Source organism: Scophthalmus maximus, chromosome 17 (assembly GCF_022379125.1).
Source record: "Scophthalmus maximus strain ysfricsl-2021 chromosome 17, ASM2237912v1, whole genome shotgun sequence".
In the NCBI taxonomy this organism is placed as follows: domain Eukaryota; kingdom Metazoa; phylum Chordata; class Actinopteri; order Pleuronectiformes; family Scophthalmidae; genus Scophthalmus; species Scophthalmus maximus.
In genome coordinates, this window is record NC_061531.1 from 12,540,792 (window position 1) to 12,568,683 (window position 27,892).

Genomic DNA, 27,892 nt, shown 5'->3' on the forward strand with positions numbered 1-27,892 from the left:
CTGATATGTTGCGCCGTACATTGAAATAATGAAATCAAAGGTGTGTGTGTGTGTGTGTGTGTGTTTGCGTAATAGAGAGAAATGACTTTCATATAATATTTGCACTGTATGTGTGTAAGTGAGCACATTATGCAACTGCACTATGATAAGAGAACAAAAAGCTGAAACCAGAGCTTAGTCAGGAGGGTTTTCCTGTAACAGAGGTCATCAGGTGACCAGAAGGGACCTTGAATGCCCTGGCCGAGTGCCGGGATTGTGCGTCAGCAAAGAGTGAAGCCACTTACTGGATCATTGGAAAGAAGGAAGAAGAAAAGAAAGAAAATGTGTCCAGAAATTTACAAATCATCATTGTATTTTATTTAGTATATGAATGGATGTTGTGCTCACGTAAATTTCATACATGCAACATGCAATATATTTTAATTACTAAAAGTGAAAGTATGTTTTTTTATTTAATAGATTGCAATTATTAATGTTTCAATAGATTGCAATTATTAATGTTTCAATGTGTATACATAATTATAATGTAGCAGCTGGTAAAGTTGGGAGTAAGGTGATTCCATCTTTGACAATACATGATATTTCCTTCTGAACTGGCAAGAAATAAACAGTTCACCCTCCGACGCAAGGTTGATTTGTATTAGAATTTTTAGTGGCCTAGATACGAGAACATAACAGCAGAAGGGAACATGACATTTTGTGTACCATGTGTGCATCGTCACGTGTCACCCGATATCCCTCCTAAAATAATATGATATATACAATGAGTATAATAATATACAGAGCCCACAGCCAAACAAGATGTAAACTTTTGCTTATTATTTAGCTTAAATTTGGAAACAAAACATGGAAACTAAGATGAAGTTGTGTCCCGTTAAAGGCAGCAGCTGGTGTTATGGGTCACAGAGGAAATTCATTTGAAAGAGTTGCTATTAAATCCTTCCCAGCTCTGTGTTTAATATTGAGAGTGGTTCAGTTTAGGTTGGACTATTGTTGAAAAAATATAACCTTGGGCTCAGTAATAGTCAGATAGGGGGTTGATTGAGTTTGAAAAATAGTCAGCATCTGTTCTTCTGTATAGTGCTCATCTATCCCTTTAAATGTTTTGAAAAAGTTATTAGTTTTAGGTATACCAGTACAAACGTAGTCAGGTGGGGCTTTCTGCCGAACACTAATGAGAATTGTGCTTCGTGAACTCACCAAAGAGGCGGGGTCGGAGTGCAACTCTTTCAGAAGAAAATTCCTGTCAGGACACGACACCGATCCAAGCAGTTGGCATGGGGATGTCCACTGAAGACACTCAGATCTCTCACAAATCGCACAGAGCATGCTCCAGAAACTGCCCCTGCCACTTCCATGGAAACGCAACTCGCTGAGCAGGGAACAATCTGTTCACTGTACACATTGTGTCCCAGCAGGCTCAGCAACAGCCCACATAGTCCCGCCGCAGGCACACTCTCCCAACGCAACCAACCTCAACCTGAAATGTCACCACCATGACAATTGATCCCATTATTATGGGCTCACTGGTCTGAAGAGGAAGCAAAACTTGTTTTTGCTTTTTTTGGATGGGAAAACCCTCCTGGATTTGCAGCAGGTCCCGGTGCTTTCCAGGGCCATGGAATGTTTGTTCAACATTTACAAATTGATGAAATAACTTTGTTTGTAGACATTGTGTATCCAGACACGATGTGTATCTGTGTGTGTGCGTGTGTGTGTGTTTGTGTAAGAACAGTAGCATGAAAATGGAGGTTTCATCTGCATTTGTGAACTTCTGAAAAAAGAACCCTAATTTAATATGAGTTTACATGAATTTAAAAAAAAAAAACATGACCGCGTACTGTGCTTTTACTGAGTGTCAGGGGAAGGAATTCACTGTGACACACATTGACATAGTGGGGAGGTTAATTTTCCAATCAAGCTTTACAAGGGGATGCTGCTTCAGACGACGACTCCTGGTTGACTGGGCCGAGGCATTTGGATTACAGTTGATCACAGGGTACGAGCGAGGAAATGAGGTTTCACTACAGCGGGATCACCAAAGATTAATGGCTAAAAGACGAGGGAAAAACACCATTATGAATCTAAAACTAATTGGATCATTCTTGTAACATGCCGATACCAAAGGCTCAGCGTGACATGAAGGACTCGGCCAGATGTCGGCGCAGAATCAGTGTGGTGTCATGTCAGCGGCTGAACGACTCTTTCGTGACAGCCGAGCCCCATTTGAACGTGAGAGCATGATAGAAGATCACATCTGTTTGTTTTTTCGCCAGTGGCTGGTGAAGTTTTGGCAGAAAGCAGTTCAACACAGGCCTTACAGCTGAGGTGGAATGAGATTTTTCCAGCGTGACTCAGCTGCCCAAAGATTCACACGAACTGCATGAGCGAGCAAGGACCAAGATTTCTCTTTAAAAAAGAAAAGTAGGGCCTTGCTGAAAGGGAAGGGGGCTGTGCCTTTAGATGGAAATAGACAACTTTTTGCCTTGAACTTGTCATTATGATGTTCAAACTGATCTTTTTTAAAAACCCCGACAACATCCGTTCTTATATCGTTCCCCTACAAGCTTTGCTTTCCTCATGCTTATCTCTTGGCCAGCGGGACGCGTTTTTTGGAGAAAAATGACCACTCAATTTACAACACAAAGGAACTGCTTCACCCATTGCATTACCAAAACAAAAAAATCGCAAATGGCAGACGGTGGAACAGCCAAATTGACAAAAAAATACAACAGCTTAACCTTGCAAGAGAAAAAGAATCTCATCGACGTATAGGAACAAAATCAGTGACCAAACAATAATACCACCAGGAACCAGTAGGGACACGTAGTGTGAGTTGTCTGTCGCCTCTTTAAAGTAAAAATACAGATATATGTCATGGAAATTTTTCGTCTATCCTTCCTGAGAAACTCTCTTATCTTCTTATCCATCTTATCTATGGCAAGCCGAAACAATCGGAGAGCAGCTGAAGTCTCTCTCGAGGCGTCACAGTCGCGGGGAGATGACGACATTACTCAAAGCTAAAAGCACGACACGAGTTCGGAGATGGGCAGACTATCTCGGGACGCCGAACACTGTGAACCTGTTGATCTGTGTAGCGAACCCGGAAGTCTCCTCAATATTGAGCTCCTATAATAAATACTTCTGCTTAAGACATCCACGGTTTCCGTCTTCCCGAATCAGCATCCACTCCATCAATTATTCCATTTCAACATACAGTATAAATGCAGTTTAAGTAGAGTAGTGTAATGTGTGTTAATATAAGAAGGGAAAGGTCCAGATGAGAACATACGACTCCTCTTGGAAAACAATAACAGTTGCCGTTGAACCGGAATGACGCACATTAGTATTGGAAACAGCTACAGTGTGTCCCTGCAAGAGGACGGTCCAGAATGTTGCTTAGTAACAAACCGAGAGAAAATCTAAGGTTACGGCTTGAGCTTCAGCGATCTGTGTTAAATATTTAACCTTTGCCGAATCCCATCTCTACGTGCTGTGATGGTAAGAGCAATGAGCTCAGGGGTCAGCCGAGGACAGGATACATGTAGGCAGACTCATTTTCACTGGGCTGACTCATATGGAGATTCGGAGGAGGAGGAGGAAAATCAGGATTTAACACATTCTCTCCTCCTGGTCGTTGTTTTTCCTTCTTTTTTTTTGTGCATGCAGGGATCATTTTCTGATTTTCTTACACGCCATTGTAGCTCTCAATGTTTGTCATAACAGCATCCCTCATTTTGCCTCTGTGTTTGTGTTGTTGTGGTGTTGGTGGTTGTTCCAGCTGGTTAAAAAGTCTTCCTGTGTCTTACACAAGCTGAACACCGTGTACACACACGGTGAACAATTGAATACAAACGTACATGTTGTTACACCAATGCTAGAGTGCGAGGTTATGAATACAGCAGCTCTCTGGGCATATTACGGTTAAGAACCCTAAATCGATTTGGGACTATTTTCAATCGGCCGGCGATTATTCATCACAGTCAGAGGAAATGTCTCTACGGAGATAGCTCAGATTGAATGGAGGTGATTATTAGACCCCGTTTCTGCAGGTTGAGTCACAGAGTACACACACAGTGACTGTAAACTGGGAAGGATCACTATTCCCATCATCCACACGCACGCACCCGCATGCACGCGCACACACACACACACACACACACACGTTCTGTAGCCACGGTGAGTAAATGTTCTGAGTTGCTAATGGTCTTCTATATCTTGTTGAGTTAAAATAGCCCTTGACCGTGACCATTATCCATTTGGGAAGTGCAACTATAGAAATAGCCCAACTGCAACTAATGTAACAATTTCAAAATTGGTCAAAACAGGAATAAAAAGAAAGCATTGCTACACACACACACACACACACACTGTTTGCTGTTTCTCCTGGCGCAGAGATGCAATAACGTACAGTACGTGCTTGCAAAATGCCTCTTGACTAGAAATGCACTTGCTCAATTTACATGCCAGAGGAAGTGCTGAAATAGAACCACGTATAAAAAATTGAAACGACGAGTGAGGCCCATTGCACAGGTGCAAACATTTAAAAAAAAATACAAAATACTCAGCGGCTCTTGCGGTGAACGGATCAGTGAGAAACACAGCTGCGGGGGCCGGGGGAGGGGGGCAGTCGCGAACTTTAATCTGCTGGGAAGTTCATTGTCAATGTTTACGTGTGTGAGGGGAAGTGGCTCTTTCCTCCAGTCAATGTGATGGATGAAAGACTGGCAAATATTCCGCAATGGTCACGCTGCGTGGCTGTAATTATACCTGGAAATAGACAGCTTGTGTTGGCATGGACCCTACTGCCTTGCTTTCCTTCTGATGAAAACTGGTGCTACTTTGAAAGAAATGAAATGGATGGTGCTTTCCTCATTTCCCATGAAATAAAATGAAAGTCAGAGGGTTTTTCTCCACTCCACAGAACTGGGTGCGATTCTGCGATAGCATCAGTGTGTCACTGTGGTCACTCATCATTGCACTACAGCAATTCCAGAGGACATACTGTACTTTTTCATTGTTCACATGAACTGGTCTCGAGAGATGAGAGAGAAGAGGAAATGAGCAATCGATTCTCAGTTACCAGACACTTTTTATGGTAAATCAGTTACAAAATGATGTGACACAGGTGACAAAGAAAAGGACGCACAAAAACGTTCATACGGTGGGTGTCAGATGGAAAGAGGATTGAGTGGTTGTCTGATTTAGAAGTGTCATTTTTTTTGTGTAACTTGAGGGGCTGCTGTCGGATCAGCTCGTCTGCCACGCTGCGTATGAATGAGAAAAATGACTGCAGCAGATAGAAGAATGGGAGGGGAGGGGAGTTGCTCTCTTGGTAACAATTCAAGGAACTGATTGTGGCCTCTGAGAAGTGTGACTCATCCTGTGGCATATCAGGAAACCCTTCAGATGTTGCTCACAACCTGCGCGCCTTGAGCAAACACGACTCCATTTTATGCAAATCAGTCACACACTTTTACAACTTTCTTTTTCTTTAAACTCATCAAACGACGTGTGGCGACATCAGGCCCGGCCACACATCTTTGTACGCTGAAACCTGGCGCAGGACATTGACACATTTGTGATTGGAAGTGCAGTGTGTAGAAAGCGCGAATGCACATGCCAGACTGCTCGCGTCAGCCACAACCCCACTTCCCATAACAGAGACACATGTAAGGTAGTCGGCCCGAGTTACTGGCTGTAAACTGTGTACGAGTAAACTGTGAAAACGAATAAAAAGCCATATAAACGATGAATTGCTCAACCGAGAAACAGAAAACCACTATTTGGAAAGACCAAATGAGACCAACGAGTCAGAGCGCGTCGCTTCAGCCAATATCTTACTCATTCGTCAAGAATCTGTGTATATGTGCCCCCACCAGAAGCTTTTAGTGAGTTTCAGTTTATTCGTTTAAAAAATGCAGCTATTTCTAATAAAAACATTAGTGTTAAAAGGCAGAGACCCCCCCCCCCCCGTCTCTCCCTCTCTCTGTCATGGTGTGTGACATCAGGTCGAGAGAGCAGAAAACCCTCCCCCTCCTCTTACCCACAGCACTGATAGGAAGTGACACTGCCGGGACCCCTGTGTGAAGATAACACTGGAGGCCCACTCCTGCCAGACAATTACAGTTTCCTCTAAACTCCCTGTCTTTGACCACAAGTGTCACATTTAGTGAGTTAAAAGGCATATAAAAAAAAAGAAAGAAGAAAAAGCAGCATCCAGTCAGATTGAGGGATTCCACTGCTTTGTTGTCGGCAACGTGCAAGTGAGACCACGCAGTTCCTGTGAGATTTCCAAAGTTGCGATGCGGTGGTCTGACGTAGGAGCTCACTGTCATCCCTGTCAGAGAGAGATTGACTAATTTTAGATTTTTTGTAAATTCTTTCGAAACACTTAACACACATTACAAGAATACATTCATAATCCTTGTGAAAAAACATCTTTAATTTACTTCATGCCAACCAACACATTATTCTAACTAGAATGCCACTCAGGAGAATGCACATCTCCACCAAGGCTTGAAAAAAAAATCCCACAGAATTTTACAGAAATTAACAATGATGTGTGTAGTTCTTAAGAGAGGGTTAGGGGGGAAAAAGGAAGGGGTCTGATAGACTAAATTATTTTTTTATCATGAAACATAGTTAAAGAAAAGGGTGGAAAGAAACGTCAGCATCCGCACCAAAATTGAAAAGGTTCTTCTCAGGCCCAGGCCTTATCACTCTGCCAAGCTTGATGGTAATCTGTTTTGCAGTTTTTTTTTTTGCGTAATCACACAGGTGAAAACATATCCCCCTCGATGCAGGTGACTATAGATCATTTCTGATCTTAGCTAACATACTGCACAGATAATGGTTCTGTCATACCTGGTCAATGAGGCATAATCAAACAGCATTTACACAATTTAAAATGCACGCATATTTGAATGCTTGTTTTATTATTGTTTCTTCAAAGAAAGAGAGCAAATGTTCTTTCTTTACAATGTATGGTGTACTTTTTCTCAAGTATGTCTCTTGTTCATTTGGTGTGTGTGTGTTTGTGTGTGTGTGTGTGTGTGTGTGTGTGTGTGAGTGTGTGGGCGTGCAAACGTGCGTGCGTGCGTGTGTGAGTGTGTGTGGTGGGGAGGCAGAAAACAGAGAAAAAGACAAAAAAACTACAAACTCACTGTGCAAAAGATTGTGGGAAGTGAGAGTGAAAAACTTGAGGCTTTGGCCACCAAAGATGTAAACCTCATATCTTTATGCTAATTCTGACTCAGGTGAGAAGTAAGAGGCCCTCTCCCTGCTTCCCGGAAAAGTCTTTTGCAAAACCCAGAGTTTGTTTTCTTAATACAGCAGATAACAAGAAAGCAGACGCTTCCCATAAACTACAGGCTTGCGACACCACAAAACCACTTCATTCTCACAATAGGATAAAATGTTATGACACGTTAAGAAAAAGTCAGTCTAATACATTTTGACATTATTTTTTTTTTTATTTTTTTTACATTTGAGCAGTTTGAAATTACATTAGGATGCTGCTTTCTGTGTTGTGGCCTTCCTGTAAATCAAATGGACAGCCTTATTTGGAAGCCAAATAATACAAGCGCCATTCAGCCTATTCAAATGTTCATTTGTTCCAGTAATTCAGATATGACACATGGAAATACCTCACCACCCTCCGCTGCACATTGCATACATGCTCCTGTATTCAGCATTTCCTCTGTGTTGATATTTGAATATTTCCCGAATCTAGTTACTCATTCCTTTTAAGTAAATGCACACAGGTAATGAATTATTGTAGTCGTCCAAAAGTCTGAGACCCTTTGACTCTTCATCACGCCGTTAAAGTCACCGTCAGTTTCTCCCTGTCCACTGGATCAAGGTCAGGCAGAGCATATTTGTGAACTGCGCTGTTTAAAAGGGGATTACAACAAGTAAATGTTGAGCAAGTGGGACACAGAAATCAGCGAGCTGTCCATTTCGTCTTTGCATAAACAAATCGCACTCACACAACTGCACACACCACACATGGAAAGCGGACTCCACATGTGCAGAGTAGCCGTCATGTGCTGATGAAACAGGCGGTGGCAAGTTCGTATTTTGATTTATGAGCTCCGAGATGTTTTGACTTGAACTTATTGCGCAAGTTTAGCTTTTGTGGTGTTTACGCACTGGGTGATGGAGAAATGCTGCAGTTCTATTCAAATATTCCTGAAATTCCAAACGCTCTTCAATTTATAGTCAGAGACCGGGACAGATTTGAGCTCCCCATGTGGAAACAATAAAGTGCATAGTTGCATAGTTAGTTAGTTTTTTGCGCTTGTAAACAGTTTGTAAATGTGTTTTCCCACATGACATGACTGGTACCAAAAATCATCAAACTCACCAAGTATAGCTTGCGAAATTAGGGAAACAGGAAGAACAGGGTATGACATTATCAGAAATAATCAGCTGCTCCTGTTCCTACATTACACACACACACTCACAAAAAAACAAAACAGCTTGAGCATTTAAGGTACATGTGGGACGGATCTTAAATCATAAGATTTTCCATTAGCTATGAAGTCAGATAGGGACAAGACAGAATAATCAAAAGCAGCTGCAGCATGTTTAGGCGCCTTTCAAAAGGGAAAGTCGTTTGTAATATGCCCTGCGTTGCTAATTTGTTACCATCACAGATTTGTGATTCTGTAGTAACGCAGGCCGTCTCAGATTAACGTTGTCCACGTGGTTTCATCGAAGCAATGACAGCTGACAGAAGGGTTTTCTTCCCAACATAACTCAAAAGTCAACTGATAAGTCCATATCAGCGTGAGAAAAGTATGTGCATGCAAACACTGCTTGTGTGCACAGGGAGTGCATTTTCAAACTGGCACAGTGGTGCAGTGGTCACTTCCGTATACTGCAGCATTCTTTGGAGCTTCTTATTACAAAGAAGTCGCGGCCATTATCAGTTCTCTGGAAGTTCATTTGCTTGAGCTCATTAACCATTAACATGGTGAGACACGCTACTTTGAATGATAAAAGCAACACAATCTGATAACTACAAGTTTTGCGACGAGGAACTGCATTACCTGCTTCCTCAGTGGGCCATTGTCTGCATTTAAAAAGTTGGTGGCTTTTACAGTACGAAAACACACAGTTCCGTCTGTGTAAACTCTGGCTTCTGTTAAAATGTTTGTTTCTCACACACACGACAGAAGGTCAGAGTTTGGATGTGAGTGAAACACCAGTGATGAAGTGACACTCTGAAGCAGGAAACAGATGCCACAAGTGGAAACCTACGAGGTCAACAACCGACAAAGGGCGCAGCATTTGAAAGCACCACGGTCGCCCCGACTTGCTGAGGAGTCATGGGACACAAAGGGAAAAATGAGAGATGAAAAAAAAGAAAAGTGAAATAGAGACAGTTGGACAGGTTGTGCGTCTGTTAGAGAAAACTGGCAAAGAAGAAAAGTGCCCAAACGCGAGGACATGAAAGGAAGACAACGCTGCAGGATGTGGATTCTTCCACTCTTTACGGGAAAGACTGACCACACTGTTGCTGTGTGGCAATCAGGTGACATGGCTTGATGCGCTGAGCAAATAGGTCCAGTGGTCAGGCAGCCTGACGGAGTGCGGACACCACAGCGCCTGACCCTGACCAGAGCTGGACTACGGTGACGTCAGGCAGAGCCCGGCACTCACCCGGCTGCCGCTGTTGAGTCATCCCAGTATTTCCAGTCAAATGAGCACAGAAACAATCATGCACGTACAGATACAGATAGAGAAAAAAGACATGGGGGTGCCAGAGCAATGTAATTAGTTGTTTTTGACCTATGCTGTTTCCAAAGTATAGCACTTTTTGTTTTCCTGATATATTTTTTTCCACACTTATCGCACAGTCAATTAAGAAAAGTATGAAAATTAATTGTTTGTCGAATCAACATTGACAACATTGTAGCTGCGTGTGTGCAGCTTTCGTTTCCGTTCATTTCAGCGACTCAAACGCGCGCTTGAGACATTTCCAGTGAACAATTTGTGGGTGTCAGACTGACCGGATTGAAGTTCCAGCACCTGAACACCAACCCATACACCCATTTGCATTTCCTACAGCATTATAATTCAACAGTCATACAAGAATCATCATGCTTACGGTGCCAGGTACCGACAACAAACAAGATTAAAGTCTGAAAGTTGATTGCAGATGCAGTTGAAATAACCAGAGCTTTTTTCGCCCCAATAACAAAGGTGGAGAACAATCGTATTCTTCGGAGTGAGGGCAAATTACTGTGCTATCTGGGTGCCCCTTGAGCGCAATTTTGAATCATCATCAAGCGATGGATGCTGTGGATTGTAGAGAAAAGAGCACTGCTGGTGCACAAAGAGTCGGGCCGGACTCCATTTGTCCTGCATGAGAAACCCAAGCTGCCCCGGTCTTAGGTAACGCCACAGTGTGTGCGGACGGCTGCACGAGTGGATCGGATGACAGCAGAGAGACCAGGGAGAGACACTTCCATTTTTAATCAACTCACGGACACACACACACCCTTTCTCTTTCTCTTTCTCTCTCTCTCTCTCTCTCTCTCTCTCTCTCTCTCTCTCTCTCTCTCTCTCTCTCTCTCTTTCTTGTTGATGCCAAGGCTTTTTTGCATTTTAGCTGGAAATGGCGATACAGTAAAATCGAACAATGCCCAAGGCCCATAGACAACACTACTTGACTGTGTCAGGGAGAACTGAGAAGTGCAGCAACAGTGACCTCTTTTGCATGTGTTGATTTGCAGAGTGAGGAAGAAATTGTGATGCTAGAGAGTTGGGTTTTTTTTTTGGTTACACCAATTACTAATTGCTTTTAATGTTTAAAGTACCATATGGATGCATAAAAGCAATGTATATGAGATGGCAGACAGTGTAAAGACCACACGTCTTCCTCAGGACACACGGTAAACATGCGAAAAACCTTTCTATCTATTTAGATATATATGACAATCATTTTTTGACTTCTTGCCTTTTGGTTTATTTCCCTCTTCATAGATCCAGTGACAAGTTGTCAGATTAGTTTTTGCATGTGAATGAATCATATGATTGGGATCATATATTTAAAGAATTGGCAGGAAACATATTTTTGGCATTTTTTCATAACAGTAATATTTTCATAATTAGTACCAGTGGAAGTGTGGCGTCCTCACAGTGTAACGTTTGACTGACGTTTGCCCACAAATCAAGTGGTCTATCTCACTGTCACTCAAAATAGCGATAGCCCTTGTCCACATTAGCAAAATAAGCTCTTACGTGCGGGCTTGCAACCCCCCTGTGTACATGATTATGGCAATAATGTCAGCAGGTTGTGCCCCGTTCTACTTAAGGTGAAAAGGACTTTGACGTTTTATAATTTTGAATCCACTTTATCTATTGGTTATGAGGGTTTTGGGGAGTCCAGTGTCACGTGTTGGATTACTGTTCTGAGCAATCATATTTGTCAACACTACGCGCGATACAATTGCATTTTGTGACAAAGTAACATCAACATGTATACATGATTCATTACAAATCTTTAATGCAACTATTCACATCAAACATGTTCAAATGATTAAGAACATATGGCTTGCAGCTATATTTGAAAATAATGAGAGACTTAAGTGGGAAAAGCTCCCATTACAACTAAAAGTCTATATTTCACTTGGGTAAAAAAGTACAAGTTCATTTTCAGGAGCATACTGAATGCTCTCATCATAGAAAACTTATTTAGAAAATCAAAAATACCTTTTTTTATGGAATTAACCATGAAGGGACATTTTCATCAAATTCCTTTCTGTTTTCACTTGAAGTTGTAGCTGCGGGTTACATTATGCATGTACAGTAACATTCAGAATTTCAAATGAATCATGGCCCACTGCTTAAAATGGAAATGTTATGTGGAATTTTTTCAGTGACACAATATATGAATGATTGGTTAAACTGTTTCCTCTTTCCAAGTAACCAGATGGGAACAATAGGTCTGGTGTGTGACCTGCGCTATCAGCAGATGACAGGTTCCCATCCTATCAGGATGAATTGAGCAGAAAGCCAGTGGGTTTTTCATTAACCTCTGACATACTATGGCAGTTGTGCTTGTAGTCAAGTGAGGCGTCCTTTTCCCTGGAAGGTTTTGTAGACGGGCCGTACAGCGCCGACAACTGTCACTATTCTTGTGACCCCCGTCTTGCTGTTGTAATATTTCAATGGATATTGCTCCGTTGCTTGCGAGGGGGCGGAGATGATAGAAAAGGAATACATCCAGAGAGTCTAACCCAAATGCAAGCTCCTGCCTGTTTTGATTGGAAGATAGCACAGACAGTTGGAGGGGTAGAGGTGCACAGACGTTGGTTATGTGTGGCGGGAAGGAGGGTTGGCAGCACACCAACAGTGAGCTCACCTTAGTTCTCCTCATCTTGGCTCGACTTCTGTCACGTCCCCCATGATGGGTTTTGCGTTGAGCGGTTACAGCCCGTTTCTGGAATCGCCCCGTCCTGTTAGTGGAGGGCACAGGCTGAGTGGATTAGGATGGAAAAGGGCACATAGTGACCGTGCCACAGCACTGTTTGTTTTGGCAGCGGAGCCATGTCTACGGGAATGAAACAAGCATCTCAGCTAAGTCAACCTGATGGCGCTACATCCGGAATTGGGACCCTGCAGACACAGCAGTCAGCGAATGTAAGCGGTGCAAATGGAAACAAGTTCTATCCTTGGAAACACTGCATGATTGTTTGTTTGCTTACCATGTAATATGACTCAGAGAAGCTTTGAAAAGAAGATTTTGTTCACATAGTAAAAAGGCAACAAGTGGGCCTTTGTTCCTCCTCCACACGAAGAGATCAAAAATGGGCACAAAAGGAATTCCAAACACTAAACAAAGGATAATTCCTCCTTCAAGACATGAGCCGACATTGTCCACATCAAAGCCCCCAGTCAACATCTGGGGACAGACACAATAGATCCCTGTTCATGGTTACTCTGAAGAAAACAAAAGGACAAGTATTAATAATAACAATAATAATAAATTTCATTTATAGAGCACTTTTCATTGCTAAAAGCAATCTCAAAGTGCTACAGAGTAGAAACAAGATAAAAGTAGGTTTAAAAAGAAAACAACATTGGTGGAAGAAAAAGTACAAAGGTTTAGGGGAATGCTTGTTTTCGGCATTTAAGAAAGGTTTTCAGGCCCTTCTAAACAGGACGAGTAAATGACTGCAGGGCCATTTGAATGCAAACCAATAAAATATTGAAAAAGATATATATGAGGAAGTTTGGAAAATGTATGAAGAGGGTTCAGCTCAGACATTGTGGCCATTCAAACAATTCTCTGCATCCATCAGGTTGATTGAGACTTAGAGACTTTCCTCTGAGGGCACATGCAAAACCTTAAGGACGTTGACATTAACAATGTAAAGGATTGGTATTCAAAAATAAGTAGATCTCACTGGAGGAAAACACCCAAAAAATAGAGCCACCCATACAGGACCTTACAGTAATACAGAATAGGAGGAAACAGTGCCAACGCCCTGCTGGGCCTTACTGGAAGCACGGTGCCCTTTGGATTACCTTACATGACACGTGTGTCATGTCATGCCAGCAAGGAGTGATTTAGTGATTGTAATAGATGGCTTAACAGTACTGTACAGAGTGTACTTCCAAAACCTCACACAGGCACATTTCCAGTACATTTCTCTGTAGTTTCATTATTGATTCTTGATTACATTACCATGACTGTGAGTTTTCATTTTTTTCCTGTTAATGCTATTATTTCCTAATTTTTATTTCCTTCTCAGTTCAATTTGAAATTAAATTATTTAACTTTTCATCTCAATAGTCGTTTTAGGAGGAGATCTAAACCTAACTTTAAATCCTCAGACTGATAAAAGTGGGAAGGCAGGTCAACCCCAAAAAGGTCAGCATTTGCACTGCTGAAGTTAACGCAGACTTTCAGCCTCTAAGACATCTGGAGACTATACGTTGTACTCAAATAGACATCAAACCTTCTCTAGAGTTGATTGTTTTTTACTCTCAAAAGAAATTGTTCAAAACGTGACAGAGTCTGATACACCCAATAGGTATTTCAGATCATAGTCCCATTCAGACCGACATGTTTCAACAAAATCTAAACACTGGAGGATGAATGGCTCTTTATTTGAAGATGCAAAGGTTAAAAGGCAAATAAGCGGATCCTAATTACTTTGTATCCTGAAAGTGATCCGTATTGGACAATAATCTGGTTAATATGATTCAGTTAGATAGAAGATAATGTCATCGTTTTCTTACTTACAAATGAAACTAAGGTAGAAGAACTTAAGAGGGCAGATATATAGGAATCAATGCAACCGTGACGTGTGGAGAATGTGAGAAGGCTGACACCTGGTGGATGGTGGGACACCCCCCCCAGACAGTTGTTGTCCATCAGGATGATTAATTACTCGCCGACAGGCCCGTTGCATGCATAATGAGTTTGTGATAAAGCTTGGGTAAGCTCCAGTTTATCACAAAGAAACCATTAGGACACGTTTACCACTGTGCTCATTGTTAATGAGTTTGTTTATGGGCTACTGCTGGATATCAGACATATTGTGCTACGATACGATTGTTCGGTAGCGAAGATTCTCCTGTTCTTTCTACACAGTGTAAATGCACTTTGATCTTCCATTTTCCTCTTAAGACTTGTTAGGAGCTTGTCTGAGGCGATGTTGCTGTGTTGTCCGCCAGTCTGGTCTTGAGTGAAATATTTTTGAATGTATGGACTATGAGGGCTTTGGGTTTCTGTATTTTTTCCTATTTGAACTGAATCAGGATGGGTAGAAAATGGTTCATTTAAAAGCCGACGCACAGTTCTCCGGAAGCTTGCTCCAGATGTGTAGAGCATGAAAACACAACGCTGCTTCTCAATATTTAGTTTTGACTCTGGGGGGTCTGGATGGTTCATAATGTAGCAGCAGGGTCTGAAATGAATTTGGGCCCTAAATGATTTAGTCCTTCACAAACCAACAGCTGTAAAGATCTGACCGGGCGCAATGTGATCCATTTTCCTGGTGTTTGTGAGGACTCGAGCAGCAGCGTTCTGAATCAGCTGCAGCCGCCTGATCAATTATTTTAGAGACACACCGGTGGACAAGAAAACAAATTCATTTATTTCGAGCTTTGAAGGTGTATATAAGCTTAGTCAGGAGATGTCTTAAGGATTCAGGTGGTGACTTAGATCAAATTAGAGGCCATGTGTATCATGGTTTATTGGGTTACCATGACTGCCATTATGCCGCTGAAGCCCCCCTACATGATGCTTCCAGGCAACAGGGCACATAAAGCCTGTTTCTCACTGACAATTTACTTCTTGCCCTCTTTGCGTTATTTGTTCGATTCATTTAACCTCATTAGCTGCACATATACTGCGGTCGCTGGCAATTTGGTGGCGCTAAGGAAGCTGCACAGCGGCGATAAGAATACGCTTGGCTGCGGCAGGAGCAATTCATCTTGTTCTTCTGAAATAAACCCCAGCAAGGCAGAAAAAAAGTGGAAGGGAGAGGGTGACAAAGGTGAGGAAAAATATAGCCGTTTGTGCGCTGCTTTCCCTGCCATCAGTCTTCCTCCCTTTCTCCTGTGGATGACAGCATTGTGCAGCTTTCATCAACAGGAAGATGGGTTGTTTAATTCAGAGAGGGAAATACGTCCTCCAGACCACCCTCCATTATTTTCTTCCCTCCACTTCCATTTTGATTGGCCTGTCTGAGATTGTACTTTTACAATATTTCTTTTCATATTATCTCCATGTGTAGAGGCATTATTCCATTTCTCTTTACAATCTGCAGAACCACCAGGGAAGCTTTCCATTCCTATTCTCTCTCAGCTGAGAGCACCGAGGTACACATGTTTTACTTGCTGATTTTTTTTACCAAGCAAAAACCAAAAACCAAAAAATACATAGAAGGAGAAGCGTCAATAGAAATGTGTAATGATTTTAATAAACCGATCACAACAATACTGCAGGTTGTGGGGAAAGTGATAATATTACTCAGCACTTGCTGGATATAAAGAGTTTTAGATATATTAAGCACTTGAGTAAATTCAATTCAGTCACTGAGGTTCAGGGCTGAAAATAATAATGTGGCACTAGTACAATTTTTCTGAATTCTTCAGGATTTTACTGGGAGTACACAGTCAATATTTTCATTCAGGCCACATATCCTGATATCTAGGAGTTTGAGTCAGGGATCAAGTCGAAGGTCTCATGTCCTCAGCTCAGTGTGTCAGATAGACGAGAGAAAATGGGGAAGACAGGAAGGCTGCGGAGAGAGACCACAAACAACTGTAACAGATGTATCTAAGGACCGTCAGCAACCGTGGTTGCTATGAGGATAACAATTACAATTATAAAAATGATATTTATAGATTAATGAGAAATGAATGGGAAAAGGAGATCTGCAGCGACTTCAATTTTCCTCAATGATCCCATTACACACTGAGCAAGGCACAGGTCTAATTAACTTTTCAAGTGGTTCCCAAGTAAAGAGAAAAACACATCTTGTTCACGTTCCTCCGGGGACTGAATCCCTCTTCAGTTTTATGAGATCACTCAATCTTGAGATTGAGACTCCAGAAGTGACCAGCATGTTTAATATTAAAGTGATCAATAAGTGATCAGGGAGGAAAAAGAGAGATGGAAATCAAAATGCGGTATGGTGTAAGCGTCGGAGGAGTTATGGGCAATGCACAAATTCGAAAAATATGAAAATGTAATCAGGTCCAGGTGAGTTGAAAATCAAACGAAAGGAAGCAGGAACTGACAAGACAGGAAATATTTGTATGTGGACGGTAGGAGGAAACTGGAGCACCCAGAGAAAAACGAACATGAAAACTCCACACGGAAAGGCCCCTGGTTGGTTGGTCCGAACCAATAATCTTCAAGAACTGGATCTTACAATAACATATATATGAGGGATATACTGTACACCTAAATGTGGTGGGGCTTTAAGATTTCAAGGTCTCCTTATATTTCTGTCATTGCCATGAAAGCACATACGTCACAGTGAGCTCCATCTGCTGAGAAGAATTGAAGAATTGAAGGCTTTATATACCAGATCACAATGTTAAAAGCCACAGACAGGAGAAGTGAAAAACACAGATTATCCCATTATAATTACTCTATCAAAGGGTGGGCTACAATGGGCACAAAGAGAACTGTCAGTTGTTAACTGACCGGCATAAGGATCTGATGCACTCTCACAAGGGCAAAATTGCGAAGGCTTTTGACGAAGTAGCTACCAAAGGGGTTTCAAGAAAGGATAACTAGCATCAGGTTCACAGGCAGCCCAAAGCTCATTGGTGTTGAAAAGAAAGAATCATTGGGTGAATGAACTGAAAGGAATCCCTTCCCCAAACGATCTGTTCATTTCTCAGTTCAGCTGAGCGAGTTGTGAGCCGACGTGCAGGGATGTACTCGCTCACTAGAGAGAGCGAATTGGGTCATTTCGTTTGCAGGAGGAATTGCGTGTGTTAAAGCAAAATGTAATCAGGTTGGGTATCACTCCAAAATATAGATTTTTTTGGGAGGGTCTCCTTGCAACAAAATGTGACACAATGGATAGTGGTTAGCGACCGTGAGCGCTGAGTGCGCTGGAGCTCAGCAGCTCCAGAGACTGCCTCATGAGCTTTTCCTGCGAGGCAATGGTGCAAGCAGGGATTTATTCACAGAACCTACAAGCTCCACAGTGAACATGAGCCCAGGGTGATAGTCAGCAGCTCAAACCAACAGGATCAAGCTGAATGAGTCGGTTAAAAAGATGTAAAATCAGCATTCATCTTAGATTTTTTTTTAAATTTTATTTCAAGAATTCTAAACATGTTTTTCCAACATGAAGTTCCAGATAACATGTATTGTAAGAAATATGTACTGTGTTTCCATCCAGTGAGTGGGAGTAGAGGTAGAGTCAAGCACTGAGCGACCGTGCTTGATGCATGCGGGGCTGTGTAGCCGGAAACCAAGTCATTTGTCATGTTCACTGCCGAAAGCTTCAATAAGCACGTGAGCATCAGCAGTGCACCACCATGGTGTCTACTACATCACGTGGACAGCCCTGTGTGTGTGTCGGTTACCTGGGGAAGTGATGGCAGCCGGGCGATGCTCTGCTGGGAAACCCCCTTGTCCTGGTATTCATGTGGATGTTTATTTGAAACATACCACCTACATAAACATTTCTGCAGACCAAGTAAACTCCTTCAAGGCCTCAGTGGCCTCAGTGCTCAGTTGGATAACTGCCTCACCGCAAGAATTGTTTGGGAATTGTTGGTGGAACATGACAAGGAGTTTGAGGTGTTGACTTGGTGTTTGACTGTGATGTGTTCCCCACATCACAGTCAAATCAAGTTGTGGGATGAGTTGGAACAACAAGTCTTATCCATGCATGGAGGAGGCCCCACTTTGAAACTTACAGGATTCAAAGGATCTGACTCTGGCCAGAACACAAAGTCCACATTCTCAGCAGGTCTGGTGTATGTGTCCCAGTTCATTTTTTTTGACCTTCTGGACTTTTATTATTTTCAGGGTTGTTCCTTTATTTCTAGTTTGGTTGGTTTCTGCAATCAAACTACTTGGTCCGGTCTCATTTCTACCAGAAAAACTTTTTTTCTTCCTTCTGTGGCTTATTCATTATTTTAATAGTCCTTCAGTGAAAGAAAGCCACAGTCAGGTGGCAATGACAAGTGGTACAACACCGTACTGTAGATTAAGCTGTTTAGTTTATGTTGTAGGCCTACGGCTTGCACCAGCATTTTTCCATATTAAGATAATGATTTTAGAAAATAACACTGTTCCTAACTGTTGCCCCAGGCAAAGTTTTATGTTTCTGTAATAACTATATGTGAATATTGTATGGCCATATAAAGACATATGAACACTCTAAGGTCCAATTATCTCCACACTGAGTGTAAGGATGTGTAATATATTATGTTAACCCCTTGATGGTAACAAATGTCTAATGGAGAAATAGCACAGTATTTCCACAGTCTTTGAGCTGAGCTGAGTTGGGTTGTGCAAAAGCCCACGACTTGATGACGAACACAAATTTTATAATGGTAATCTCCAATGAGGATTGACTCATAAATATATTGATTATCACAAGTCTGAGAGTTTTGAAAACAGCTGAAAGATGTTGAGTGAGGAAAGTAGTTTCTTCAATAAATTCTTATAACTGTGGGCCTAGGGGTTGTCCAAGTCAAAATTACAGCTTTCGGTCAAGGACAAGGCCACAAACCAAAGAGTAATGGCTCGGCACCAATTTTGGTGTTTTTCTGCCATGGAGGATTGAATTATTGTGGTCGATTAAAGTTTAATGGGATTTCAGTAGGCCTGATCTACAAGAGGGAGGCTGCGAGACTGAGCCACTGTGCTTTGGTCTTTCCTTTACAGCTCTCCACACCACCATCTGAGAGAGGATTACTGGGCAGCACTACAGCTGCCAAGGAAACAGCTGAGTGGACACAATGTTTCATGGGTATAATTTTGATTCACCGGCTGTGGCACATTAAATCATGTTGCAAATCACATTTAGCACACACACCTTTCCAAACTGCAGCGTCTGTCTCTACCATGACCACCCTCGGCAGAGCACTGCTTTCACACGCTGAGCAGTGCATTTTAGAAGTCCGCTTAGTCCACTCACGACACTTATTAGTCTAAAGTGCATCTCTTATTTTGACCTGCAACTCTCGAAAGAATCAATACATTTTAGTCAAATGAGAGAATGATCAGTGCAGTCGGGTCAACTTCAGTCAATCCATTTGATCATCAAACTTCCTCACATGTGAACAGATTTTTGATTCGATGGTCTAGATTTAGATTTCTCATGCTACTGAATAAAAGCCATTCCTCATGATTCCCAATGCAAGACATTTGTTTAAGCTTATTAATTTCTTGGTACTAAGTGCTTGTAAAATCCCTGCACAACTGCATTATCATGTGCATATGATCAGAGATAACTGATCACTGCAAGTGCTTGAAACACTTTCCCATTGAACCCTGCATTGTTGTTGTTCACAGCTAAATTCTGCCAGCAAATAAAAATAGTAATAAATTCAGTCAAAAGATAAAGGGATTCTGAAAAAAGAAACCAAACGATATCCCCTGGATTACTTTTTTCAACTGGATTACCTACACAAAGAAGTCAACCAGTAGGAAAAGCCACGATTCCAGTGATGTTTGTGGATGCCAAAGGCCACTCAAGGAGAATGATAATAGTTTCCAGTTTTATTGAGTTAAAAAAACACAAATTCTTTTTGTAAATTTTCCCTATTTTACAGTAATTTCTCTGTGATATACACAGATGCATTGTTAACACTGCCGTCCTATTTCACTTTTCTATTAGCACCTTCTCACCTTTTATTGCACATTACAACACACAGTCCAGTAAAGCACTGAATATGATGATGAGCCCCCCTTTGTATTAAATTTCACTATTGTTGCAACCTCTCCAGTTTGAATGTGCAAATAAATTTCTGAATTAATCTAACCTTTATAGACGACAGTGTTACACCATGTTGGTCGGAGGCTGTTCTTGAAACCATTGCCTTTCTGTCTGACCTGACTCCTGGTGTGCTTCGTTTGCATTCAGAGGCAGCGGCAGGAAAGCAGTCCTAATTTAACCTGATGCATGACTTGGTATTTCAGTTACCTGCAAGACTTGTGTTGTAAATAAAAATATGCAGCGCAAGACAACCAATTCCCTGCCATGTCTTGTACTGCGACACAAAAATCTTCAGGAGGCTGGCGAAAAATTGATTACAGTCAGGGTATGCCACTGACATTTGGAGGCCTTTGATCGATGTGCTCTTTTTCTGTTCTCCTGCTGCATTGATCTTTCATTGTTTTTCTGTTCCCGTTCAAAATAAAATGCTGCTCAGTTATGAGAGCGTGAGCAAGGTCTGTCATGATGATGTGAAAAGCGATCATCAACACAATAATGCATTTCAAAGTTGCTAAACTTTGTATTTTTACAGTGCTTTTTAAAAAAAACTTTCATTAGCAGACAGGAGTCATTTTGCACCGCACAGACAGAATATTAGAACATCTAGCTTTTAACTATGGCAACACAGACGGCAACACATGCACGCTTTCTTAACTGCTGAAAACAGCACTTGGGATCCCCAAGAGTGCATATATCTTCAGCCCTGCTCCCTTGATGAAGAGATTTACCAGCCGGAATTGGTAGAGAAGGTTGTAAGCAGAAGGCACAAACTGACATTTTCCTGACAACTACATTGATCAAAATGCTAACTGTTGTTCAAAAGCTTTGAAATGCAAATTACTCCAGATATGTGCATTGTTGCGCAAGTATATTGCAGGACAGTTAATCTGCATCCGGAGCTGTGCTCCGTAAATTACAAACATTTTTCAACACATATTACTTTATAACATTCTTGCCACAAACCAAAAAAAAATGGCTATTAGCTATACATATACAGTATATGTGAACAGAAATAGGGCATTACAAGGCTGAAATTACACACTACATAAATACATTGAAAGAAAAAAAACATACTTTTAATCTTTGCAGCAATTACTCTGTGAATGCTTAGCCTCTTTTTTTTGCTATAACATCACTAACATCATGTGGACTGGGACAATTGAAAGAATGGGAGGATGAAAGGTTGGAGGCCTCACAACAAGCCTGCATAAACAATGAAGAAACGGACATTGAAATGTGTCACTAATTCAGCGTCTATGTACGTGACTATGGTTGCACTTACACAAAAGCCAGCTTGCATCTACGTTTTTTTTATCTTTGCCGTTGATCTACTTGTTGGAATACAATATATTTCTAAGATGTCCTTTTCTCACTACCAAAATAAATAAATAAATAAAATCGCAAAAAAATACCGTCCAGCCCACATGTGGGCTCTTAGCCTCACTCGACCAATCTACAACATGGCGATCGTCACACCAGAGTCATAACGACCCTTCATTTGAGTTATTGTGGCAGCAAGTATGAGAATCAGGCCAGTGGCCACCTCCATGCTGTAGGAGAGCCATGCCATGGCCAAGGACCAGCCGAAGGACACATTCACAAAGGCAAGGTTGTCAGGGGACACGGTCTGCTCGAACTCCTCCATGGCCTTGTTTGAGTATTTGATGTAGATGCTCACCCCGGACAGGGTGAAAAGACCTGTTGGTGCACAGACACAGACAGATGGAATCAGATCCTCAAGTAGCTTTACCATGGAAACGGATCCATCTTGAAAAACTGGAAGAATTCTGTGACCACGAAGCTCTTGAGCTGCCTAATCATACACCATATTTGCCATGATCAGAACCGGCTTTTACATTTAATACAACCACTCAATCATACAACCAGTAGTTAGAAACAATAAGTTTCATTTTGAAAGATTTAACGCAATTTCAAGAAAAACAGTTTTTCATATGCAAATATTTCCTGCAAGATGCTTGCAAAATCAAACACTAAAATTAATGAATCCTTCACTCTACTGTAGAAACTTGTGGTGGATGGAGCTCCTGCAATGTGATTTCTAAATCCCAGAATACAGAGTTGTGAACGTGGCATGAACACTTTATTCTGACCTTGAGTGTGGGACCATGGAAGGCAGAATCACCACACACTGCAGCACCCAACCTCTGTTAATCACTGATCATTTGAAACTACAACTGAGGGCTTGTCTCTCAATGTCGACCAAGTGGCGCATTTTAATTAGCATGTAGGGCAAAAGAAAGAAAGAAAGAAAGAAAGAAATTGTAGTTTGGTGCCAATTCTACCATTTCGCTTGTACAGTCTCCTACTATATCACTTGTGTATTTCCAGTGCACTTTATGCGAGGTCTGCATCAACACCATGCTGGCATGTGCTAAATGTCAACTGTGCTCAATACTAATTTTAATGTTAAGTAGATGCAAGGCAGCATTTTAAAACAGCCCTAAGGTGCACAGTCTAAGATGACAAAGTGGTTTAACCTTCCCCAAGATACTGTAGAGCTGTTATTTTTTCCCAGATCTCACATTCACAGAGGAGCGTCCTACAGAGAGACAGATTTACCAGGGCTGCAATACACAATGTCGATGTTCACAGTGGAATCATAAGGACCTGTTGATAAAAGACGACTTTGTGTTTGGATATACCATCTCTAATACATTACATTTCAACCCCAGAAATAGGTTATTAATGCAGTAGATAAGGATGAGCAAAAGCAGAACAAAACACTCAAATCCATAATACCTTTCCTCCTGCAGGAGCTAAGAGCCTTCAAGTCTTTTGATGTAGAGATGCGGACGGGGCAAATTAGCTGTCTTTACTGTGTGACATAGGAGGCCTGTCTGCAGAGATGTCCAAGTACATAATAAGAACTTCAATTTCTGTGACAGATTCATGATTTTACTTTTAATTTTACCCAAACTGAGATTCAAACCGATACCCTCCGAGTAAACAAAATCAAATGAATTTTTTTGTAGAATATTCTGTTTATTGTGACCGCTTTAGAGCAATTTCAAAAAACTGATATTATTTTTTCAGACATATCTAACCCACTATTATCACAGCTGAAATCCATAATCCTTTCAGTTCATGCCTAAAATCTACATCTAAGTCTCATCCTTGTGCATCTGATAGGCTTTGCATAAATTACACTAAATGTTCTTAAAATTGTATCAAATATTATAGAAAATTAAATTCAAATATAAAAATGTGAGGTCTACTACAGCGCTACTCGCAAAATGTTATTTTGATTGATTTGTTTTGTACAATTTTGCTTTGCAGTTACAGCCCCTTGCCAGAGGGCCTCTATCTCTGGAGTCCTTCAATCAAATCATAGTCTATATACAAATATAGTAGTAACTGTGTTCAGAAAGTGAAGTCAATATGGAAGTGCCTAAAACTTGTATCCTCTAAAATGACCAGCAGAAGGCGACTCCACTGATTGCAAAAAAGAAGTCTGTTTCTATTGAAGACTACATGACTCTAGTTCTCACTTGCTTTATTACGTCAGTAAAGATTTCCCTGAGGAGTTAATGGTCTCAATCTCTAGTTTCAAATCTTCCTCAATATAGCATGATGTTCATTTTGTAAATTTTGCTCCCATTCAGAGTCAAATAGACTGCATGCATTGGGCTATGGAGACAGCGTGATTGACAGCCAGTACCTTCCACCTCTGGTTTCAAAAAACCAAAATGGCTCTGGACAAAATGCTAAACTCGAGGCTCCAAAACAGCAGTTCACAAACCAATGGGGGACATCACAGTGGGTTGCCATTTGGCCCCTACTTCCAGCGTTTCTGTCATAGAGGACTCTCCAGTGAATGTCTGTTGGAAATTCTATAAACATTTTTGGGAATTCAGTACTGTCTTGAATGGACAGATACAACATACTGTAGACTATTTCAAGGGCTTCATAATTAAATCACACTTACGCGTTAGAATGATGCCTTTGTTACAGCAGGCATAAGTTCAATCTAAAGCAACTGACAATCACACATGTAATGGCCAAGTGACGATTCCAAGGGTCTGACTGAATCATTCAATCAAGTACAAGCTCTTCTGCAATTTGTTGCCAGTTCAAATGATCAGGAATCACTCCACATGCTGCAAGGGTTTGGTCGACAGGTCATCAGGAACACACTTGCAATTTTTAATTGATTGAATGCAAATCTAAATGTCATCTGCAAAAAAAGAATACCTAGAAATCTGTTTCATTAACACCATTCTACAGCATGGTAGCGTTTGGAAAAAGAATGAAAAACATTAATTTAGCATATGGGAGTCCACATCAGAGCAGCACGACTATCTCACACAGTACTTCTCCAACTGCAAGTCAGTCATGCAGTGTTTCTGACAAACAGATTGAATAAGGAGACAGAGGTGTTGCACAACAGTGTCACACTCGCACAGTGCTTGTGACAAATTTTATTTTCACCATAAAATCCCCATCTCCAACAGTGTGAGCAACAGGATCATTACCTAACTCAACCCAATTAAGTCAAATGGGCTTTTAATGTCCACAAAGAGATATTTAATATGTCGCTTCAAATTCAAACCAATAACAGTATTTTCCAATCGAAAGAAAGAGCTGTTCAACACCTGGAAAAGGCTGATATGAGCTTCTAGCTGCATGTCTTTAGTAAGATGTGACACAGAAGTGAGTGAGATCAGCTGATATTGAATTTTCAATTTTTCCTAAGTGTTGTTAACACACACACGCATGCACGCACGCACGCACGCACGCACGCACGCACACACACACGTGCCACCCACTCATTTTTTCCCCTCCGCTGATTATCTGACATACCAAACAAAGGATTTGCACTGTACAAGCCTGTATACATGCAGAGCACTTTTGCTACAGGCTCAGAAAAAATAAATAAATAAATCAAACAAACACTGCAATAGTTATTGTGTGACTTACTGCAGAAGAGAAAATATGTTCCTGATCCAGCCAGCAATTTTGGGCTGCGGGCCAACGTACTGACAAGACCAGAGATCCAGCCGAACACAAGCAGGACCAGGCTGAGGGGCAGCAAGATGACCACCACCTTGTGCAAGCCTGCAAATACACGTGCACATTCAACCACACAATGGTCACTATACTTGAATAATTTAAAGGCCTATGCTGTGATAATAATAGGCCCTGCATGTACAAGTCAGCTGGAAATGTTACGACTGAGTGCAACCATTTTAAAAGGCATTTGACATTTTCAGATTGATTTCTACCATCCAAGGAGCCATTCGTTTTCACTCCCATTCAACTTGCAGAATATTAAGGCTTCCTTGAAATAGCTTTTGTCACAGTAAATAATATATCACTCTATTTCATTGTCAAAGTTGCAATTACAGACAGTCACTTTTTTTTGTGCTTCAAAATCATAAAACACACGATCCTTTGCAAAATGTCCTTGTTTGCATTGTGTTTATCTCCTGGATTTAACTGTCTGACAGCTTTTTCCTGCAGCCACCAAGATCGACCAATTAGCCACTGCCAGGAATCGCTTTTATGTGGACTTTTAAATCAACTCCTATGTGGGCTGATAATCAAATCCGCTCACCGAGAAGGTGCCTTTCCACCTCTGACAAGCCGGATATATTTGCTGTGAAAGAAGGGATGACTGAACTCCTGTTTGCTCCTGAAAATATCAAGGGAAAAGGTTACACACGACAGGGCATGAAAACAGGGCTGTAGAGGACTTTACAGAAATGCTCCTGGATACCAAGAAATGTGATTCTTTTATTTTTGTCACCCTTGCATGAATGTATTGAGTGATTTGCACATAGAATTAGTGTCAGTGCATGTTCCACATCAGCCATGAGCACTGTATGAACAATTATTTTGTCTATTATCTTCTACTGTGCCATCTTCTGTGTATGCTGTGGTCACTATAGCCAAAAATTGTACACCTTCAATTTTGCAACTAACAAGCAGATAATATTGCATTGGGGTCGACAAATATCCCTTCTCTCTTCAGCCTCGTGTGTTCGTCTGCAGTTGCCTGCAAGGGCCAATAAAAAAAACGCAATTGAAACTCCCCACACAGTTGCTACAGTTATTACTTAGGGTGGGGGAGACGGCTATTATGGGTCTATTTTTTGCACACATATAAGCAGAATCTGTGGTCCATTACATTGACAAAATCAGATGTGAAATTTTTAAGGATGTTTAAAAAATATCTGCAAATTATCCTGTGTCATTATTTCTCCAAGGCACGGGGATGTAATTTCCCCTCTGCAACAACTAAGAGTCAAAAAAAGGAGGACAGTAAGCTTCTACCGTGGACTGCTGCTGACAGTACATCAGACTTATGCTCCATGCATAAACATGTATAAACTATGTTAGATGTCAAAGCATCACATGAAGCCATAACTTCTTGCTTTTTGGTCAACATCCGAAACGACCAATACTGTTATTTTTACGTCTGCAGCACAAACACGTCTGGTTCCGGAATTACAAACAATACCAGTTCATTTGAAATATATTCTATATAATGAACCTTATGAATATTCGGTGCGTTTTACGCACGACGGCGTTGAAAACCTGGCGCGGCGGCGCAAAAGTTATTCTTGAAAGAATGAGTGCTGCATCCAATTGTATTGCCTGTCATACATAGTGGACGTACAGTACACAATGATTTGTATCCTCTGTGTAAAAACCATGGGCTTCGATTGAGCTGACATACCTTCATGAATTCTCCACAGTCCAGAATGTGAACTCAGGTCGTCTGAACCTGTGTAGTTGGGTTTGTTCACATCGATGATGTACCAGTAATCAGTCCAAATTGCCACGGCGAGGAGGCAAAAACTGAGCAAAGCTGTGAACCCAGCAGTGACGACCACCGTTCCGTACTTCATGATAGACGGATGAACAGGCAGAGCGCATGAAACGCTGTATATTCTGTGAAGTGTTTAAGTGTGTCTACATCGACGCTCCAAGATGTGCGATGCGTAAAAACTGTCCGGACGGATCCTTCCCAGTAAAGTGTTGGTTATCCGTGCGACTATCATGGCAAAACATGTCAAAATATCCGTCAATTTTTTCCACTTCCCTGGAAACATAAAAAAGAGAGGGAGAGAAGACAGATGCGAATTTGTCTGCGCCAGTTTGTGAAACACTGACAGGTAATTGAGGCATACAGCAGCGGTGGCGCTCCTGATTTGACCCATGGTATCCAACCGCTGGAATAAGACTCCACGTTTCCGGTGCTGTGTTTCAAAATAAATCTCCGACAGGGAGGGTGTGCGCTTGTGCCGTGAGGATGCTCCGACTGTAATTTGTGGACTCAAAAGTGTCCAAATCCGGCCCCAGTATAGTAATTTAAAGTTTACTTGACTGATTAACTGTTATTCAATTGAAGCCTATTTTCAATTGAAACAGAGGCTGATGCTGTGACCAGACACAGATAACTACTGATCCCACCCTTTCATAAC

At 41.4% G+C, this 27,892-nt stretch overlaps 1 protein-coding gene across 1 annotated transcript; it reads right to left on the minus strand.

The window, feature by feature from the left end:
• Positions 1-20,218: 20,218 nt before the first annotated feature.
• On the minus strand, positions 20,219-27,690 carry LOC118289392 (transmembrane protein 235). Its single transcript, XM_035616358.2, has 4 exons — positions 27,145-27,690; positions 26,020-26,097; positions 25,383-25,520; positions 20,219-22,142 (listed from the first exon to the last, which is right to left on the minus strand). The coding sequence occupies exons 1-4, from the start codon at positions 27,314-27,316 to the stop codon at positions 21,898-21,900; spliced, it is 633 nt and encodes a 210-aa protein (XP_035472251.1). The 5' UTR covers positions 27,317-27,690; the 3' UTR covers positions 20,219-21,897.
• Positions 27,691-27,892: the final 202 nt, after the last annotated feature.

Bases quoted from the DNA above. Each gene is read 5' to 3' on its own strand.
- LOC118289392 (XM_035616358.2), bottom strand. From the start codon at position 27,316: ATGAAGTACGGAACGGTGGTCGTCACTGCTGGGTTCACAGCTTTGCTC. The intron at 26,098-27,144 runs GTATGTCAGCTC...TGATATTTTCAG, and splicing joins ACTGTGGAGAATTCATGAAG to GAGCAAACAGGAGTTCAGTC. The intron at 25,521-26,019 runs GTGAGCGGATTT...GTGTATTTGCAG, and splicing joins GGTGGAAAGGCACCTTCTCG to GCTTGCACAAGGTGGTGGTC.